The sequence below is a fragment of the Mobula birostris genome, chromosome 24 (assembly GCF_030028105.1).
Source record: "Mobula birostris isolate sMobBir1 chromosome 24, sMobBir1.hap1, whole genome shotgun sequence".
Classification (NCBI taxonomy): domain Eukaryota; kingdom Metazoa; phylum Chordata; class Chondrichthyes; order Myliobatiformes; family Myliobatidae; genus Mobula; species Mobula birostris.
Genome location: NC_092393.1, coordinates 33,433,818 through 33,454,882, shown reverse-complemented (window position 1 = coordinate 33,454,882; position 21,065 = coordinate 33,433,818). Strand labels below are relative to the sequence as shown.

The 21,065-nt window shown below is 42.0% G+C and overlaps 1 protein-coding gene across 1 annotated transcript in view; it reads right to left on the bottom strand.

Moving 5' to 3' along the window:
* LOC140187101 (alpha-1,6-mannosylglycoprotein 6-beta-N-acetylglucosaminyltransferase B-like) overlaps positions 1 to 21,065 on the bottom strand; it is a 919,793-nt gene that overhangs the window by 297,127 nt on the left and 601,601 nt on the right. Inside the window, exon 8 of the mRNA XM_072242054.1 lies at positions 11,752 to 11,921. Within this exon, the coding sequence (XP_072098155.1) occupies positions 11,752 to 11,921 (170 nt within the window). The remainder of the gene's footprint in view (positions 1 to 11,751; positions 11,922 to 21,065) is intronic.

Here is a 21,065-nt window from a genome sequence, read left to right as displayed (position 1 = left end):
CATACTGAATTGCCACTTCCATTCTGTCTATCCCATTTAGCATGATTATGTTGTCTTTAGTGTGACAAGAGGACTGTGTAGGTCACTTCTATCAATGATATTATTGAAGGTTATTATTGATCCTCAGATAGATCATTGAGGATGAGTTAAAGTAGGTTCAAGTTGATGCAATCACTGCGTACTGCAAACACAATTAAGCAGTTACGAGATTCAGGCTTGGCTGGCCCAGTAGGTGATGGTGCCACTAAGTGTAGATATTGACACTCCACACATTTTATTCCCATGCTAATTTCACTGTCATGGAGTCATAGAGAGGTACAGCACAAAACCAGCCCTTTGGTCCACTTAGTCCATTCCAAAACCATTCAAACTGCCTACTCCAATCAACCTGCTGTAGGGCCATAGCTCTCCATACCCCTACCATCCAAGTATCTATCCAAACTTCTCTTAAACATTGCAATTGAGCTTGCATGAGTCACTTGTGCTAGCAGCTCATTCCACACTCACAGGACCCTTTGAGTGAAGAGGTTCCCCCTCATGTTCCCTTTAAACTTTTCACCTTTCAACTTTAACCCATGACCTCTGGTTGTAGTCTCACCTAACCTCAGTGGAAAAAGCCTGCTTGCATTTACCCCTCTTAATTTTGTATACCTCTCAATTCTCCTCTCAATCTTCTATGTTCTAAAGAATATAGTCCTAACCAATTCAATCCTTCCTTATAACTCAGGTCCTCCAGACCTGGCAACGCCCTTGTAAATTTTCTCCCTACTCTTTCAATCTTATTGATATCTTCCCTGTAGGTAGGTGACCAAAACTGCACACAATACTCCAAATTAGGTCTCTCCAACATCTTATACAACTTCAACATAACACCCCAACTCCTGTACTTCATATGTTGATTTATGAAGATCAATATGCCAAAAGCTTTCTTTATGACTCTATCTACCCGTGACACCACTTTCAATGAATTATGGATCTGTATTGGCAGTTCCCTTTGTTCCATCACACTCCTCAGTGACCTATTATTCGCTGTGTAAGGCCTACTATGGCTGGTCTTACCGAATTGCAAATCCTCGGACTAGTCTCCATTAAATTCCATCTGCCATTTTCAACCCATTTTTCCAGCTGATGCAGATCCCTCTACAAGCCATGATAGTCATCCTTGCTGTCCACTACACTCGCGATCTTGATGTCATCCACAAATTTGCTGATCCAGGTAACCGCATTAACATCTAGATCAGAGGTGGCTCACCTTTGATATTCCATGCGTCAATTTTCTCACGCAGAGTTCAGATGTGATTTATCATGCACGAGTTCTATATTAACATATTTTTACAAGTATTGAATGGAGGTACAAAAGTTGTATGGCGCATCTGAACTCGAGAGTGAAAAAATTGACACATGGAATGTAAAAGGTTGCCCAACCTTGATCTAGATCACTGATATGGATGACAAATAACACAGGACCCAGCCCTTTTCCCAACGGCACACCACTAGTGACAAGCCTCCAGTCAGAGAGGCAACCATCTACTATCACTCTCTGGCTACTCTCACAAAGCCAATGTCTAATCCAATTTACTACCTCATCTTGAATGCTGAGCGACTGAACCTACTTGACTGACCTCCCATAAGGGACCTTGTCAAATGCCTTCCTGAAGTGCATGTAGACAACATTCACTGCCTTGCCTTCATCAGCTTTCCCAGTAACTCCCTCAAAAAATTCTATAAGATTGATTAGACATGACCTGATTAATTAGACATCAGCTCATGTCTGTTGAAGTATTTATATATTCCAAGGAATTCCCTTAGAATTCCTTGCAGTAACTTTCTCACAACTGATGTCAGACTCACTGGTCTATAATTTCCTGATTTATGTTTAGTGCCTTTTTTAAACAGTGGTACAACATTGGCTATCCTCCAATCCCTTGGACCATCTCCTGTCGCTAAGGATGATTTAAGTATCTCTTCTAGGGCTCCAGCAATTTCTGCACTTGCCTCCCATCAGTTCTGAGAGAATACCATGTTAGACCCTGGGAATTTGTCCACCCTGATTTGCCCCAGAGTAGCAAACACCTCCTCTTCTGTAATCTCTCCAAGGTCCATGAAGTTGATGCCACGTTGCTTCACTTCTAGAATCTGTGTCTGTCTCCTGAGTAAATACAGATGCAAAAAATTATCTAAGCTCTCTCCCATCTGTTTTGTCTCCACACATGACTTATCATCTAGTCTTCCAGAGGACCAAGTATATCCCTTGCAAGTCCTTTTCTCTTAACATATCTGTAGAATCCCTTAGGGTTCTCCTTCATGTTGTCTGCCAGAGCAGCTTCATGCCTTCTTTTAGCCCTCCTAATTTCTTTCTTTCCTCAATGTTCTCTTGCATCTTTTATACTCTATAAGCACCTCATTTGTTCTTACCTGCCTATACCTGCTATGCACCTCCTTTTTTTTTCTCTTAACCAGGATCTCAATATCTCTTGAAAACCAAGGATCACTACATCTGTTATCTTTACCTTTTATTCTGACAGGCACATACAAACATTGTGCTCTTAAAATTTCACTTTTGAAGGCCTTCCACTTACCAAGTACACCTTTGCCAGTTCACAGCCTGTTCCAATCCACTCTTATCAGATGACTTCTGATACCATCAAAATTGGCCTTTCTCCAATTTAGAATCTCAACCCATGGACCAGACCCATCTTTTTGCATTGTGGTTACTAGATGCAAAGTGCTCTCCTACACGAACTTCTGTCACCTGCCCTGCCTCATTCCCTAATAGCAGTTTTAGTATCGCACACTCTCTCATTGGGGCTTCTACGTACGAACTGATGAAGGAAAATTTCCTGAACACATTTTACAAACTTTTTCTCATTTAATCCCTTTACAGTATGGGATTCCCAGCCAGCATGTGGAAACATAAAATTAACATGGTGATACCTTTCAGTTGCACTCATAATACCTCACTAGACGAGTTCACCAGTTTGTCTTGATGGAGCACTGCCATGATATTTTCCCTGACTAGTAACACAACCTCCTTTAATTCCTCCTGCTCTATCATATCTAAAACAACGGAACCCCAAATATTCTGTTGCCAGTCCTGCCCCTCCTACAATTAAGTCTCACAAATGACTACAATGCCATAACTGCAGGTGTTGATCCACGCCCTGATCTCATCCACCTTTCCTATGATACTTCTTGCATTGAAATATAGACAGCTCAGGACACTCATCACACCATGCTCAACCTTCTGAATTCTGACTTTGTCTGAGGTCTTACCAGCATCTGTCTCCACGACCTCTCCATTAGCTGTTCTGGCACTCTGGTTCCCATCCCTCTGTAATTCTAGTTCAAACCCTACCTTGCAGCTTTAGCAAACCTTACTGGTAGGAAATTAGCCCCCCTCCAGTTCAGGTGCAAACTGTCTCTTCTGTGCAGGTCCCATCTTCCCAGGAGCAGTGCCCAATGATCCAAACATCCCTGTCTCCTCTACTAGCTTCTTAGCCATGTGTTAAACTGTATAATCTTCTTAGTTTTGGCCTCACTAGCCCATGGCACAGGTAGCAATCCTGAGATCACAACCCTAGATGTCCTGCCCTTTAACTTAGCACCTAACTCCCTTAAATCCCTATGCAGAACCTCGTCACTTGTCCTAGCCATGTCATTGGTACCTACGTGGACCATGACCACTGGATGTTTGCCCTCCCACTTGAGAATACTGAGGACTTGATCTGAGATGTCCAAGACCCTGGCACCCAGGAGGCAACATGCCATGTGGGAATCTCATTCTCACCCATAGAAACTCCTTTCTGTTCCCTTAACTTATGAATCCCCTATCATCATAGTGTGCCTCTTCCCCCTTCCCTTCTGAGTCACAGAGCCAGACTCAGTGCTAAAGATACAATTGTTGTGACCTTCCTCTGCTAGGTCATCTCCCCCAACTGTATCCTAAGTGATATACCGGTTGTTGAGGGCGATAGCCACAGGGGTACTCTGCACTGGCTCCTTAACCCCTTCCCCTTTTCTGGCAGTCACTCAGTTTCCTGTGTCCTGCATCTTGGGTATAACCATCTCTCTATATGTCCTATCTATCGCTCCTTCAATATCCTGAATGATCTGGAGTTCATCCAGTTCCAGCTCCAACTCCCTAACGTAGATTGTTAGAAACTGCATCTGGATACATTTCTTTCAGTTGTACTTAACAGATACACTGAAGGTCTCCCTGCCTACCCATATCCCGCAAGAGGAGCATTCAACTATCCAGCCTGGCATCTCTACTGTCCTCACTGAGCAAATGTAAAGAAGGGAGGGGAAATAAAACCTCTAACTAGAGCTTTCCTTTTTTTTGGCTTTATGTGTGCTTCTTTCAAATACTGGAGCACCATTTATTCATCATCTGAAGGAGGACAATGACTGGTAATCAGCAGATGTTTGACCAGATGCCATATATCTTCATGGGATCAATATTGAGGACTGTCAGTCCTTACTTCCAGTACACTAATGTATAACCCCTCTTGTGCGCCTGTCCTGCTGTGTGACAGGAGGTACTCAGTGATTGTGGAGGAGGAGACCGTTATATCGCTGTAAGATATGGCTGTCATTTAACATCTCCTATTTAAGTACCATTCCCAAAGTATTTATGAGGAAGATCTTGCAAAATTGATGGGATTAGGGGGAACATTGCCGTGTTCTGTTTAATGGTTGGAACCCTACTCAGTTTTAAAGATCGCTCTGGGTGAGTAGTTTGTGGTAACCATTACTAATGACAAGATTTTCTTTTTTTTAAATTTTTCTTAAATATCAAATTATAAACCAAGTTTAAATTCATCAAGCAATGCACATCACAACATATTAAAGAGACCAACCAAATGAAGTTCACAATCATTAAGAACTGGGAATCACTCACGAGGCTCCCTTGGAACCTAATTTTTTTTTACCCATTTTACCAATGACTTTTAAGGTATATGATGAACAATCAGTGGGTGAAGCATAGTTTTTCACTTGGCTTGCGATAATTGGATCTGACCATGGTATTATCATTCTTTTCTGTAGAAGCAATCTCTTCACATTAATATATCCTCATCTATTCCTGTTACTTTCAATTCTCTGCCTAAAGAGGATCTCCTAGAGAAAGGGCAACATCAATCAGATGTTTCTTTTCACCATGCAACATTCCTCACACTTCTCTGTCTTTCTTGGCAGGCCTTCCCTCGAAAATGACAATAACAGCTTTTCTTACAGCAAAACCGGCAGGGTATAAGAGCACTTAGGTAATAAGCAACTTTGTTTTGGAGATCACATGCAGTCGGTGTCGGAATGAGAACAGCTGCAGCATCAGCCCAATTATTTCACAATCTCTCGATGCATTGTAGTGAAACTCTAATTCTTAAGGAGAAATATTACTTACTTGAGCATAATGACTTGAAATGCATGCTACCGAGTATGGCATGACAGAATGTGCGGCAATACCAGCAGCTCCCACATTAGTATGGGTTAGCTCCACACAATAAAGGGCATTATCTGCTCCAAATAAGGAGATTTAAAGAGTGAAGGTGTCCTGATAGTTGATTGTAATAAAGTTCCATCAAATAAAATAAAAACGTTAGATCATGATATTTGGCTGTGAGATGTAAATTACTGTTTGTAGAGTGGTTTTGATGACCAATTGCTATATTCCAGAGCTGCCTATAGCATTACAGATTGGGTGCTTAGAGGCAGTTTCCATTCATCCACATGGTCACACATGGTAGCCTGCAAGAAACTTTAGCCTTAGATGAGCTTGCCTCAGACTCCTTTCTCGAATCAACTGAATGTACAGTCTGGAAGAGTGTTTCCTGAGAGTCTGTGGTTGGGGTGACCTGGTGTCATTGTTAGGGGCACGTCAGTGCCCTGAACATATCCCATCAAATCCCCATTGGGTAGGCAAGGTGAGCAGGTCAACTTACCATTGTTTCAACTTTCAGACCTGGAATTGACCTGGCTGATAGACGTCAATTCGCAGTCTGGTTCATTTTCTTCGGCCATCTTCTTGGAGTCAGCATAATCTGAGAAGGACTTTGCATTGTACAAATCCATGAGATTTGGGGAACTGACAATGGTGGAAGGGGTGGTGAATCCCCATTTGTTATAGCTTTGTCCCTGATGGACAGCAAACTGTTGAGGAGTGGCATCCCACTGGTCATGCAAGAGAGTTTGGCATTGATGTGCAATATCTCCCGCCACCCTGTGGAGAACATCTAGTTGTTGATGTACAGTGGCACTGTGTGCTTGCAGAGCCACGAGAAGCTCATGGGAAGATCCTTTCACTCAATGAGGGTGGCAGACTGCTGATGAATGGGATGTCACTGTTCAACAAGAGTAACAGGCTGTGTGACAGAGATCAGAGCACCACCAGGAATAGGCTGAGACTGTATCGAAGCAGCAAAAGCACTCCACAGAATCTGTAGTTTGACCCCAGTGGATACCTCATGATGGGACTGTTGCCAAATCCTAGAAATATGTGTTCATGGCCTTTAGAGAGATCCTGTCCCCTGGCATCAAGATGACAATCCCTTGTTATTTGCTTCATGTGGTCTGAAATGTACACCACTATCAGCTGTGAGATAAAGGCAAACAAATAACAGCCCTCATTTGAATCCTCTGTGGCTGTATAGCAGCCTACACCTTCCCTCTGGCAACCCCAGACGAGACTGCACAGGGCTAATGGCAGCCTACAACTCACTTACTCCCTGGTGGTACATATCCTTCTAATGTAATGTGCTCATCTGTCACGGTGTCAGTTTCTGGGGTAGTGCCCAGAGCATGATCATTACTCCACTGCTTAACTTTCTCTGCGAGACCCCTCTTGCTCTACAATCTCCCCTTCTAAAGGCAGCAAAACAAGCAGCTTCTCCCGATGCCCTGCAAAGACAAGACACAAAATATCTGCACTTGTGTGCTCCAGCCAAAATACCTTTTATTGTGATGCAGCAGCACAGATGGCAAATGGGTGTCTGCAACTGATCGAATCAAAGAAGATTCAGTCATTACGATTGCTAGGGAGTGTACCTAGTAGCTCATACTCTGCTTATGAAATGGTTTGCCCGGCTGTGGTGCCCATGGTTAAGCTTTGCAGGTGTGAAAGTTCATTTCCCATATGGATGCCCTCCCTCCTATTCCTATTCCAGATATTTTCGCTGGAAATAAGTAAATGAAAGATATTAGGTATTCTTTTTTCATTATCCTGTCTTTGGAGGGTGTGTGTGTGTGTGTGTGTGTTTGCATATAATTTTGTATCCACGCACCTGTGTGTGTGCATCTCTTCCCCCCTCCCCCACAGTTCTTATTTCATCCAAGACAGCCATCATGAGGACTGCTGCTATAGGGTTGCCAGGGGGATTATGTTTCTAAAAAGGCCTGTCTGTGATCAATACACAACAAATGTTGGCAGCTGGGTCGAAGTGAATACGACCCCATTGGCAACTTCTGGACAGGTTTCAGTGATTCTGTCACAGTGTTTGATTTTTTTTTGAGGGTGCCCTGATTTGGCATTAGTACTTAATACACCAATGATTTAGTCTACCTATTTCTCATCTTTATTTTCCCCACTAGGCTCCATTCTGGTTTAGTCTGATTAAACATAATTGATGTTTTGGTTTTTCACCCAATGGCCCATTGCTCACACGTTGCTTCAGAAAAACGTAAGATGGATAATCTCAGATATTCCACTTCTAACTTGATATTCACTTCTGGGATAACATGAGATGGCAAATATGAATTGTATGACCTGCCATTTTTGCAGAGTGAACTGAAGTCTCAAAGGTGCAGGACGCTGGCAGCATGGCGGGTACAGGCTGAATCAAGGCAGTGGGATTCGGGCCCGAGAGCGAGGAATGACCCAATCCATTGCTGGAGCGGATTTGGAGGAGACTTGATGCAGCAGAACCAAGGTGAGGTGATTGGAGGCTCGGGCCAGAGAGCGAGGCAAGACCCAAGGTTGGACAGATTTAAAAGCTGGTCCAAATTGGAAAGATTGGTTACAGGCTGAATTGAGATGGTGAGGCCTGAGCCTGGGCCCAAGAGTGAGGAAACATCCAAGGTTTACCCGATTTAAACACTGAGCCAGATTGAAAAGGTCAAGGCATTGAGGCCAGAGGTGAAGGACAGCCCAGTTCAGCACGCTGACCCGCAGTGTCTACTTGTCTCTGTGCTGAACTGAGGCTGTGGCCTGCAACTTTGGGCTCCTGAATCAGCTGCTGTGGACTCACTTTTGTGAACTTCAGTTCTGAAGGTTATTTGCTTACTTTTATTGTTTGTATGATTTGTTTTTTTTCTGCACATTGGTTGTTTGACCATCTTTTTTTAATGGGTTCTATTGGGTTTCTTTGTTTTGTGGCTGCCTGTAGGAGACAAATCTCAAGGTTGTATATAGTATACATACCTCGATAATAAATGTTCTTTGAACTTTGAAATTTAAATTTGAAATGCTAATTTATATATATTTTTATATAAATCAATAGAGTTGAAGGTAACTAAGGCAGGTTAAGCTAGTACATCTGGCTGATGTTATTTGGATGAAGAAAACCTAATTAACATTTCCTTAATCTACATGTCCAGCAAATTACATGATAAATTTCACTGGTTGTGAAGAGAACTAGTACCCCAGTATAGTTATAAGCAGTTTTAAATGTAGAACATTCATTAATTTGATGCTCTATTTCCTCTTTGCTTATTCAGGCTTTCAACATGTTTGTCGAATTCTAAGACATCATATATACCTATTCTTCACGTAAGGTTCAGTTAACAAATCCAGGCAAAAAAAAAGAGTACTGGTCCATTCCTAAAATGCAGACTCTGATCGAGCAAGTCAAATTGAATTAAGTAGCTAAACTTGCAAAAGTACATAGTAAATTAATTTACAATACATAATACTTCTACTGACTTTTTTTTCTCTATCACAAGTACCTTTGTTGTATTCCCAAACTTTGTCTCATGGAATTGCTTGACAATGAACATCCTCAATCATTTACCTTTGACATTCAAAGGCATTACGATTACTGAATCCTTCACTGGCAACATACCAAGGATTATTACTGATCAAAAACTTAACTGGATCAGTTACATAAATACTTTGGCTGCAATATTAGGTCAGAGGCTGGGTATCTTACAGTGAATGACTTGCCTCCTCCTGACCCCTCAAACTGTTTCACCATCTATAACACACAGATTAGGAGTGTGACTGAATACCCACTACTTGTTGGGATGAGTACAGCACCAAAAACTCTCAAGAAGGTCAAAATAATCCAAGACAATGCAGTCAACATGATTGCATCCTGTCTTCTAAACAAAACATTCATTTCTTCCACTACCTGTACCCAATGGCAGCAGTGTGGACATTCAAGAAAATGCACTAAAGTTACTTGCCTGGGTTAGATAGGTAGATAGATAGATAGATGGATAGATAGATATACTTTATTGATCCCGAGGGAATTATTCTGACAACACCTTCTAAACCTGCACCATTTACCACTGAAAAGGACAACAATACTTGGTGCAGGGAAACATTACAACCTGCAGTTCCAACCCCCGTCCCTGCCCCCCAGGCTGCATGTCATCCTGATTCGGAAATCTATCACTGGTTGCTCAGTGACACTCAGTCTACCCTCCCCAGCAGCACTGTGGGAGTACAATCATCAAAAGGACTGCAACTATTCAAGCCTCCTTCTCACCACCATTTTCAGGGCAATTAGGGACTTGTAATAAATATGGTTTTGTCAGTGATGCAGAGATCCTAAAAGAATGACTATATAATTAAAATATTACCATACATGAGCAACATAAACAGCTTTCATTAAAGAAGTCTGTTAAAAAATTATAAATTAAATAAATCGTAAAATTATAAATTATAAATGCATTTTCTGATATAAAAAGCGCAAAGATGAAATAAGTATTGTATTCAATATTTCTCAGACAATTATGGAACTAACAGAGCCAAAATATTATCTGAAAATGCTTGAGAGATTCAGCAGGTAAAACTTGCAGATGGAAAGAAAAAAACAGCGCTCTTTTCCAACACACACACAATGGTGGAGGAACTCAGCAAATCAGGAAGGAAATAAACAATCAATGTTTCAGGCTGAGACCTTTCATCAGGACTGGAAAGGACGGGGACAGAAGCATTGTGTGTGTGTGTTGCCTAAGATTTCAAGCAGTTTCATGTCTATGAGCACTCTTTTTTTCTAAGAGATAAGGATGACTTGCTTTCACTCCAGTATTCCGATTTCTGAAGAGGCTGATGAGACTGATGTTGGATTTGTAGACTGCCACAGGTGAGGTAGAGGTGAACAAATGGGTAGCTGGTGAGGTGGTGCATGCCTTTGCTATTTATCCTGCACTTCTGTTTAGGCAAGGTTCTCAATGCCAATCCAAAAACCCTTTCTTCACTTTGAGTGGTTATGGGCCAAGAATATTTCAAGAAATTGATGGGAATGTTATATTATTTCAACAAAGTTTTAACAGTATATTTAAATCATTTAATATCTACATGGTAATCTCTTGCCTTCATGGGGCCTGGAGTAAGGTGTCTACTTCAGAGGTTTGCTGTCCGGGACATGCAATAAACTGAGCCTCTTTTGCCTCAGTGTTGGGAAAGTTAACCAAGGAGGGGATGCTGCCATTGATTCATTTATATTGCCGATGGATCTCATGGATCCTGTGCAGATAGCACTGGTGGTAATGGCATAGTGGTACACCTGGGAGAATGTATGCCTTGCAGCTTCAATGGCCCATGTTCGATCCTGATATCTACTGGTCTCTGTGTGGAATTTGCACATTCTCCCTGTGACCTCGCACTCCCAAAGGAGTGCGGTTTGATAGGTTAATTGACCATTGTAAACTATCCTGATGTGTAGGTGAGTAGTAGAATCGGAAGAGGATTAAAGGGATGTGGTGAGAATAAAGAAAAGGGATTAGCGTGAGACAGTGCTTGAGGACTGATATTTGGCTCAGTGAGCCGAAGCGAATGTTTCTGGACAGCATCTCTCTCTGACTCTGTGACTCTTCAGTGTTTTGATATTCCTGGCAGGCAACTTTTCAGAAACATATTGGGTTACAGCAATCACCGCTGTCAGCAGGGACTATGAGCTTTGTGCTAGTTTTGAGGTCTCGATCTCAGGTCTGGATTTCCAGCAGATGGGTAAAAGCTGGCACAGTGGAGACAATGGTGAGAATATCTTCATTGATGTTTGCATGACATATTGGCCATTTGCAAGGTTTCTGTTTTCAATTTCAGATACTCAATATCTGAGGTACATATATCTTGCACAATAAGAAGATCCTGTAAACATAAAGCAGTACATTTTGTATTGAAACAATTTGTATTTGTTCTTCAACAATTTAAGGACACACTCAAGACTTCACTCAAGGCCCTTGAGATCGATCACACTCCTGGGGAGCATGCAGCCTTGAATCGCTCAGCCTTCTGAATACCAGATGGCTCAGCCTTCTGAATACCAGAGCCATCAAAGCTGAAGGGAATCGTAATGCTGAAGCAACTAGGAAACGACATCAGCGGAAAGAACGAGCAGCAGGCAACTTAACTACAGAACCTTCACACACATGCCCCATGTGTAGGAGGTACTTCCTTTGCCTAGATTGGACTCATCAGTCACAAATAACAAACACACCACCCAAGGATGTCAGTGGTCCTCATCGCTCCCGACAGAAGTGCGCATACACACACACACACATTTTGTATTGAAGTGATTGAAGTTACAATACCTCTGGAGCTCCCTTAAAGTGGCTGAAATTTTCAGGCTGTGGCCCAACACATAGAGTGTGGCCAAGATATCAGCCCACTGAACCAGCTCGCCCAATGGACCACCCTTCGATACAATAGGGCTGAAAACATCTCCTGCTTCCTCTGTCAAGAAACCCAGATGGACCAAAATCTGTAAAGATAGAAATGTTACACAAAAATGTAGTTTTGTAAAACCAAGTTAAGGCTGATGAATACATGTGTGTCGCCGTGAACCCCACGCAGAGCCTACGCAGATCCCTACACCGTAGCCTGATGCGCACCTCTCCCGAAATGTAACTACACGTCGCAGCAACGCAGACCGCAACAACTGTGACTGGTCCGCCTGGTAGCATTGCATTTCCTCCTACGCTGCAATAGCTTCCCATTGGGTGACTGAAGGGCAGGGAAGGAACTCTGGCTGCAATGCTTTCCATAAAGCTTTACAGACCTCCGAAATTATGGACACATTTCGCTTTTACGAAAAAAGACGCTCGCTTTAAACTTGTTTACCCCGAGGAAGACTACCATGACCATGAAGCCTTGCACGGGCAGGTGTGTGCGCATGCGTGACGTGCCCGAATTGCAGAGCGACGCAGACACACCAATGCTAAGTATAAATGCTCACAACGGGCGTAGGCCACTTGCGTAGGTTACGGCGTCCATTTGACGCACAAGTATAAATCAGCCTTTAGGCTACATCTGGAATAGTGTATTCAATTCTGGTTGCCCTATTATAGGATAGATGTCAAGGCTTTGGAGGGCATGCAGAAGAGGCTTACCATGATGCTGCCTGGATTACGGACATGTGTTATCAGGAAAGACTGGACAAACTGGGCTTGTTTTTGTTGGAGTGGTGGATGCTGAGGGGAGATTTGATAGAGGTTTATAAAACTATGAGAGACATAGATAGAATTGGCAGCCAATATCGGGTTTTTTCCCCAGGGTGGAATTACCTGACACCAGAAAACATGCATTTAAGGTGAGAAGGGGTAAATTCAAAGAGAAAGTTTTGTTTTATACAGAGTGATGGGTGCCTGGAATGTGCTGCTTGGGATAATGGTGGAGGCAAACATCATAGAGGCATTCAAGAGCTTTTTAGATAGGCATGTGATTACTAATTTCACTTGTTCCACACAACACTGTGGGCCAAATGACCTGTTCCTGTGCTATACTTTTATATATCCTAATAAGAGTTGAACCATTTGAGGTAAGGTTTAACAACAAAAATTTGATTGATCAATGTGAATCAGCAATTGGATCTAATCTATGCATGAGATCTGAGAGATAAAGGTTTCATGCAACAAGAAAGCTCATCTTGGAATCATTTAGTTGCACTGTCAGGATTCTGGCCTGTATTTCATTGTATCTGCAACCATAGTGAACAGAAATTCGATTCCACATGCTAATTAAAGTCCAAATTCAAATCACAATTAATTATGTTGCCTCTTTGCCTCATGATTATCTTAATGTGTTGAGTGATTTTGTTTACATGGTTCATCAGGAATTTTAAATAATCTCGTTATTAGGCAAAACTGCACCCAATCTGAGCAGCATGTCACTTCTGTCCATCCCACGTGTAATGACCAATTAAAATCAATAAACTATTACTGAAATGTCCATTTATTCCTAAAATAATGTGCATTCTTATCTGATCTGTTGGTTAGTAAACCGGATATGGTAGTGGCATGAATAATGATTCAATAACATCACAGCACAGCCAACCATGTCCAGTTCTAACAACATTTTATCTTGGTTGTGATAAAGCGTTTAATAAGGTATTGTAAAAGTTTGCAGTGCAAATGCAATACCATTTGTCACAGCACCTCCTGTCTCTTTCAAATACATGGGCATACTCCCACCGACCCCCCCCCACAAGAACTCACTCCATTATTCTTACTGAATTAACATTACACTCCCATTCCCACCCCAACTCTTCCCTCACTCCTTCCTCTGCTCTTTTCTTCACACAGTTTTAAAAGGTGCTATACTCAGATAGAATGTGCTGAAGATCAGATCACAACAATGCAGTGAATAAACTATAAATAAGCATCGAAGACAAACAAGCTCTTCTGCCAGAGAGCAAGGAGAGAGGGAGATCGAGAAAGGAAATTGTACATACACCGACAGGTAATGGGTGGTTTGTGTCCACACCAGTTGCCCTACACCTCACCTCCTACTCAAATTGGACACACTTAATAGAATGAAAGGGATGGACAAAGGTGGACAGGCGTGGTGGTAGGCTTGTGGTGGAGAAGATGGTGCGACGGCAGCGCGTGTGGCCTCTCCAGTGAATGATATCTGTAATCTGTCAAGTAGGGGACCGTGCACAATTCTGATTTGATGGAGATAGACATGAGACTACAGAGGAATATCTGGAAAATTTCTGAAATGCCTGCTTCGCTACCGCTGCTACTGTGTGGTAACGGGAATCTCCGGAGCAGAAGGCCCCGAATCCTCGGCTTTGCTTGTTTCAACAGCCGGGGCTAGGTCAAAGGCGCTCAGCAGAAGATGGCACGCAGAAGGCTGTATCGGAGGGGCTGGTCGGATGCTCGAAGTTTTCAGATGGACGGACTTAGTGTTGGCTGTGGTCGGCTGCTTCCAAGGCATCGGCAAGTTGACGGTGCCTGGAGGCTTATGGCAGGGAGTTTCTCCCTTTTGCCACCTGCTATTGGGGACTTGGGAGTCGATTGAGTTGGGGACTTTGAGACTTTTTTTACCATGCCCATGGTTTGTTCTTCATCAAATTATGGTATTGCTTTGCACTGCTGTAACTATATGTTATAATTATGTGGTTCTGTCAGTGTTAGTCTTTGGTTTGTCCTGTTTTCTGTGATATCACTCTGGAGAAACATTGTATCATTCCTTAATGCATGTATGCATTTCTAAGTGACAATAAAAGAGGACTGTGTGTTCTCATAATCTAAAAAAAAGTCCTTTTGGAATTAACAAAACAGCTTCAAAAAAGGCAAAAAGATAATTGGTGCTAAAGGAAGCAATCTGGAAGTTACTATATATTAAAAGACCGGCAGTGATAGGAGCAACTCCACTGTACATATATTTGAGGTCTTTGCAGAAAAGTAAGGTTGATGATTCACACTTGGAGATCCGATTAGAGCAAAATCTATTTCATCACCAAAAAAGGTTAATCTGTTGTAGAATCTGCATGGCCATGTTTTTCATTGTGTCAAATCTGCAGTGATGTGAAGCTACTTAACACTGGCCTCCATGAAGGACGTCTACAAAATAACAGTAATCTCTGTGGCATGAATTCTTCTTCACTGACGTCCACTTAATTCTCATATCAGTCAAGTTTATGTAGAGATTTAAGTCTGACAGCTCTTGAAGGGAAACATTATGGAATGAACGTGTGCAAACATTTCCATAATCTCATGTTTATAAGCATAAGTAAATAGATATGAATGTCTCATTGATCAGTGTTTGAGGATGCTGATGTGGGATTCGGCATATACTAACTGACCCAGATCACGTGCAAGGCCATTGTGCACCTTTCTATATCACATCCAGGGTCTTGATTTGTGGCATTGGAATCCTCTCATTGCCTTCTGTTTGAAAAGTAGCAGCAGTTCACTACTGATGGACCAAGGCCTTTAGTACACTGTCTGTAAACTATGGAGCCAATTTACTTGAGGTCATGGCCATGAAACCATTGGCCAAGTTTCAATCAGCTTGAACATAAGATTGCAAAAACAATGCACCTCCTCTTTAAAAGGTATAGGATGGCTTTTACTGATGTCTCTTCACAACATTCTACCCCCTTCAGAGCCAATAAGTTATTCAACAAAAAACTTCATGCTGGATGGAAGATGTAATCCTAATAATGAGCAGGAGCCATGAACTTATTCTGCACATGCCAGGTCATGTGAGTATAATTAGTCCTGATTTGCAATCCTTACATCCTGTTATGACCATCCAGTTTACTGCATGCAATCCACTGTAATGCTTCTATCGGCTTTGTGCAATGAAGTTTTCAGTTTACATTCCCAAGAACGGTAAAGGGTGTTGTTTGCTAACCTTATTTATTTATTTATAAATGTGTCAAGTAAATTTTTTTGGGAAACAAATGGTAATCACAATCACAATGCAATAGCGCAGAAATTTAAATAGCCAACAGTTTTCTCCAATGAAATTGAAAATCAATCTTTTCTGGAGTGAAGCATGATAACTACAGCTTCAGTGTGGTTTGATGTCAATCTTGAAATTCAGTGAAACGTTTTCAAACATGAGTCACCCTTGTGGCCTAATACGATTTCTGCAACAAGGCACATAGAACAATTTCTTTTGGTGTGTTCAAGGGGTTTTAGACTACATTTCCCTGCAGCAGTCATTGCAGTCCTGAACAAATAGGTGTTTCAAACACAGCATGAGAGCGAGATCCCTGTTGGTTATGTCATTTATTTGGTTGTTATCCTTCTGGCCAAATGACCACACCCCTCCATGTATTCCTGGTTCATTAATGGCCAAACCTAACAATCTGACCTCTGATCCATTCATACCCAATTATCAATGAAGGTTCCAACTAATCCTCCGGCAATTTACCCAATCACAGCCCATAGCTCCAGTTGTGACTCCTTCCACCAGTCAATGGCCACCAGTCATCCTTTCCAGCATTACTATATTCTCCTTCCAATTCTCAGCCCAAGTTATCTTCTCCAGCTATGGCTACTGGCAATTCCAATCCCCTTAAATCTGGCCTTTGTCCTGAAAATGTTCAATGCTTACTGAGTAATGCCAAAGACTTTAGCCCCAGGCACAACTGTGTTTTGGAGTAAAGAAGGATTGAATTTGGACACAGTAGAGTTTCTAGATTTGTGTCTTACATTGTCCCTAACTGGAGGGAGGGCTGATCACTCAGAAAATCCTACATCACTTAAGATGAATTTCCATCATATCTCCTCCCAAAAAACCTACAATTACCACTAGATGTTTATATTTTTCACTCTAATATTACACCAGGTGTCAAAATGATTGTCGTGACGTGTCTAGTGTAGTTGGGTAGTGCTTGACACTCTCACTTTCAGCTTCCATTGCTGGCTAGCAGTCTTGCGAAAAGGAGAGCTGAATGTGTAAGTCTCTCCCCGCCAGTACATAGCCTTTCCAACAGCAAGCCTCATGTAGTGCCTCCTCGATGGTGACACACGGAAGCTAAACTCCTTTCGGACTCAGACTGAAACGTAGAGGACAGGGAGAAGGCCTGGCTCCTGCATACTTAGCATACAGGCCCACTGGTGTGTGGACACACCCTGGTGCTCAAGAACCAGATCCCCAGCTATGGGTAAATAGCCTCACTGCCTTGTGGACAGCCTCAGGAGAGATGAAGGCAACGGGAGTAAACCCAGATAATAAATCTGGAGTGGAGCCCCTAAGGTGGCTGGATGTCATTGAACATCCTCCCGGCAGCTCCTGCAGCCAAGCTGGTGCCAAAAATTTTCCTTTGGGCTACACTGGTGAGGCCAAGTGGGGGATCTTGATGACTGGGCATCTCAGGATTTCCATACCTTCTGTTCAGGCCTGTGATGATGATCGTCATCACCCATTGTTCTTCGAGACAGATGGATGCCAACCATACCTCATCAGAGTGCTCTTGGTAGAAGGAATAAAGGCATTGACAATTTTCTAAATGGGGAGTTAATTCCAAAATCAGAAGTACAAAGGGACTTAGGAATCCTAGTGCAGGATTCTCTAAAGTTTAACTTGCAGTTTGGTTCTGTAGTTTAGTGTTCATTTAAAGAGGGCTACAACATATAAGCAAGGATATAATGCTGAGGCTTTACAAGGTGTTGGTCAAACCACACTTGGAGTACTATGAACAGTTTTAGAGGCCAATATTTAAGAAAGGATGTGCTATTGGAGAGGGTCCAGAGCAGAATGATCCTAGCAAGATAGGGTCAATGTATGCAAAATATTTGATAGCTCTGGGTCTGTACTTGCTGGAGTTTAGAAGATGGTGGCGGGTTGTGGGGGGGTACATCTCAATGAAACCCAACAAATTTTGCAAGATATAATCAGAGTGGTCTAGAACGAAAGGGTACAACCGCAGAATAGAAGGAAATGCCTTTAGAAAAGAGAAGAGTAGGAATTTCTCTGGCCAGTGAGCAGTGAATCTGCCACAGACAGCTGTGGAAGCCAGGTCACTGGGTATGTTTAAAAGAGTGGTTGATTGGTTCTTGATTAGTAGGGTGTCAAAGGTTATGAGGAGAAGACAGGAGAATGGGGTTGAGATGGAAAATCAATCAGCCATGATCAAATGCTGGAGCAAACTCAACGGACTCAACAGCATAATTCTGCTCCCGTTCAAGATTGTTTAATGTCATTTTCAGCACAAAAGTGTAAAGGAGAATGAAATAATTGTTATGGTTTTATTTCTGTTATTAGATTATCCTTTCTCATGGCATTATTATGTGACCAATGTGAAAGACAATACGCAATTCCTCAAGAACATTAAAATGCAATGAAAGAGAAGACACTGCTGGTGCTCAGGGACAATGGGCGAATGTCTTTTTTTTTGTGCTGAATCTACGTTCAGTGTGCTCTTCTCAAAGGAAAGTAATTTGCATTCCCTAGGTGATTTCACATAAAAAATCATTTTGGATGTCTAGTCTTGTGCTTTATGTTACATGGTGTTAGATAATCTGAGAATATCGATGCGCTTAAAAGGTATTCTTTGCTCTTCTCCTCTCAACTTTCACAAAGCACATTGTTTATTTGGTAAGTCAAAAATAAGTCTGATACCCTATATAACAGATAACATTGTGCGGACTGTATGGCATCCACATTAGTGTAAATAAGGGCCTAGCTTTTATATACTTTGTTGTTTTGTACAGTATTTTCATCTGCTTCCTTTTTCAAAACAATTCATCACTTTTTTTTGCACTGTGTTGAGCACTGGCATTTGACACCTCCAGAAGTATCTGGGTTTCATCTTTGAGTCTACTGAATAAGAGCTGGCATTCTGTCAGATAGTACAGGACCAGTACAAAATGATTCTATCACCAGTGAATTTATTCTTTCTCTGTATAGTTCAATGCACAAGCAGTCATAACAGCACATTGATTGCAATGAAACCAAGTTGACGAGATGGAGTGCATCATGCTGAAGTTCAAATATAGGGATCTAGTAACTTCAGTGCTCTCACAAGCGCGTGCCTGGTGGTCAAAACAACAATGTTTCAATGACAGATTATGTTGGAGGTCCATTGTTGTAAATCTTCCTTTGCATAAAATAACTTTTCAGCCACTAAAATATGTCTCCTAAGGCTGAGGCTGAGACAGAGTGGAGCAATGGTCATGTTACTATTTGTAGCCTTGGATGACAGTCAAGAAAATGGCCAGAGTGTGTGAGAGAAAGGGTTGGTATTGATCAGTTGGGCCAATGGGCCCCTTCTGTCCTGTTTGACTCTGTAACTGGCTGAAGTGTGTGAATAGCAGGAGGACCATAAAACCTGAATCAGGTTTAAATCACTGGCAAATGTGGTGAAATTTGTTAACTTTTTGGCAGCATTACAATGCAATATATGATAATAGAGAGAAAAAATGTGAATTACAGTAAGTATATACATATTACATAGTTAAATTAAATAAGTTGTGGGCCATAAGACACAGGAGCAGGATTAGGCCATGCAGCCCATGGAGTCTGCTCCACCATTCGATCATGACTGATTTCTTTACCCTCTGAACCCCATTCGCAGCCTCTTCTCCTTAAACTTCGATTCCCTTATTAATCAAGTACCTATCAACGTCTGCTTCAAATATACCCAATGACTTGGGCTCCACAGCTGTCTGTGGCAATAAATTTCACAGATTCACCATCCTCTGGCTAAAGACATTCCTCCTCATCTCTGTTCTTAAGGGATGTTCTTCTATTCTGCGGCTATGCCCTCTTGTCTTAGCTTGTACCACTATTGGAAACGTCCACTCTACATCTACTCCAGGCCTTTCAATTTTCAGTAGGTTATAATGATATCTCCCCACCCCATTCTTTTAAACACCAGCAAGTACAAGCCCATTGTCATCAAACACTCCTCGTATATTAACCATTACATTCCCAGGATCATTCTTGTAAACCTCCTCTGGATCCCTCTCCAATGCCAGCACATCCTTCTTTAGATATGGGGCTCAAAACTGCTTACAATACTTCAAATGTTATCTCACTACACCTTATAAAACCTCAGCATTACATCCGTACTTTTATATTCTAGTTTTCTTGAAATTAATGATAATATTGCAGTCGCCTTCCTTACTGCCAACTCAACCTGCAAGTTAACCTTTCAGAAATCCTGCACCAAGACTCCCTAGTCCTTTGCATTTTTGCAAGTTATTCCTTGTTTAGAAAATGGTCAATGGTTTTATTCTTTTTACCAAAGTTCGTGACCATCCATTTTCCGACACTGTATTCCATCATCCGCTTCTTTGTCCATTCTCTTAATTTGCAAACTCCCTTCCTCTTCAACACTCCATCTATCTTTGTATCATCTGTAAAGTTAGCCACAAAGCCACCAATTCTCTCCGAGCTTGCGATCAGAGGAATCGGAATTTGCAATCAGTTGAGTTCAGAGTTTTCACTGGAACCTTGCAGGATCATTGACACTCATCCAATCAGAGGGTTGAAGAGATTGATTTATGAATTCGGCCGGGCGGTAAAGGGAGGTCATGCCATGGCCTATGTGGGTGTAGACTCTAGGCCAAGTGTTCCCAACCTTTTTTATGCCATTGACCAATACTATTAAGCAAGGGGTCCATGGACTGCAGGATGGGAACACCTGCTCCAAGCCAAGAAGAATTGTGCAGTCACAACCACAAAGAGAATTGGGACCTGTACACTCTAAGGCTGATTACAGGACTGAATGGGATTGGAGGGAGTGAGTGGCAAATAATTAGGGTGATTAATAGATGGATGGAGCACCATAGGATTACAGGTATGTATAGGACTTGGTCTGTTTCTATGTTATGGCAATCTCATGTCCAGGATGATTGGTCTAATTTCTCCTGCACAACTCCAAGAGAATCATGGAAAGGAGGTTTTGTAATTTGATGTGCAATTGACACAGTTTATCATGTCAGATGTACAGACTGGCAGATCCTGGTGTGCAGTCAAAGATCTGAAGTGAACTGACCTGAAAATGCCATTGATGTGCTTCACTCCAAAGTAAGGCAATTATATGAAACATGAGCATGATGCTGCAGTACAGATCCAATTCTCATCAAGTTCTACCAATCAGGGATGAACGTCTACTCAGTCACTTCCAACATATGTTTTCTATTGTCCTTTGTTCATTTTG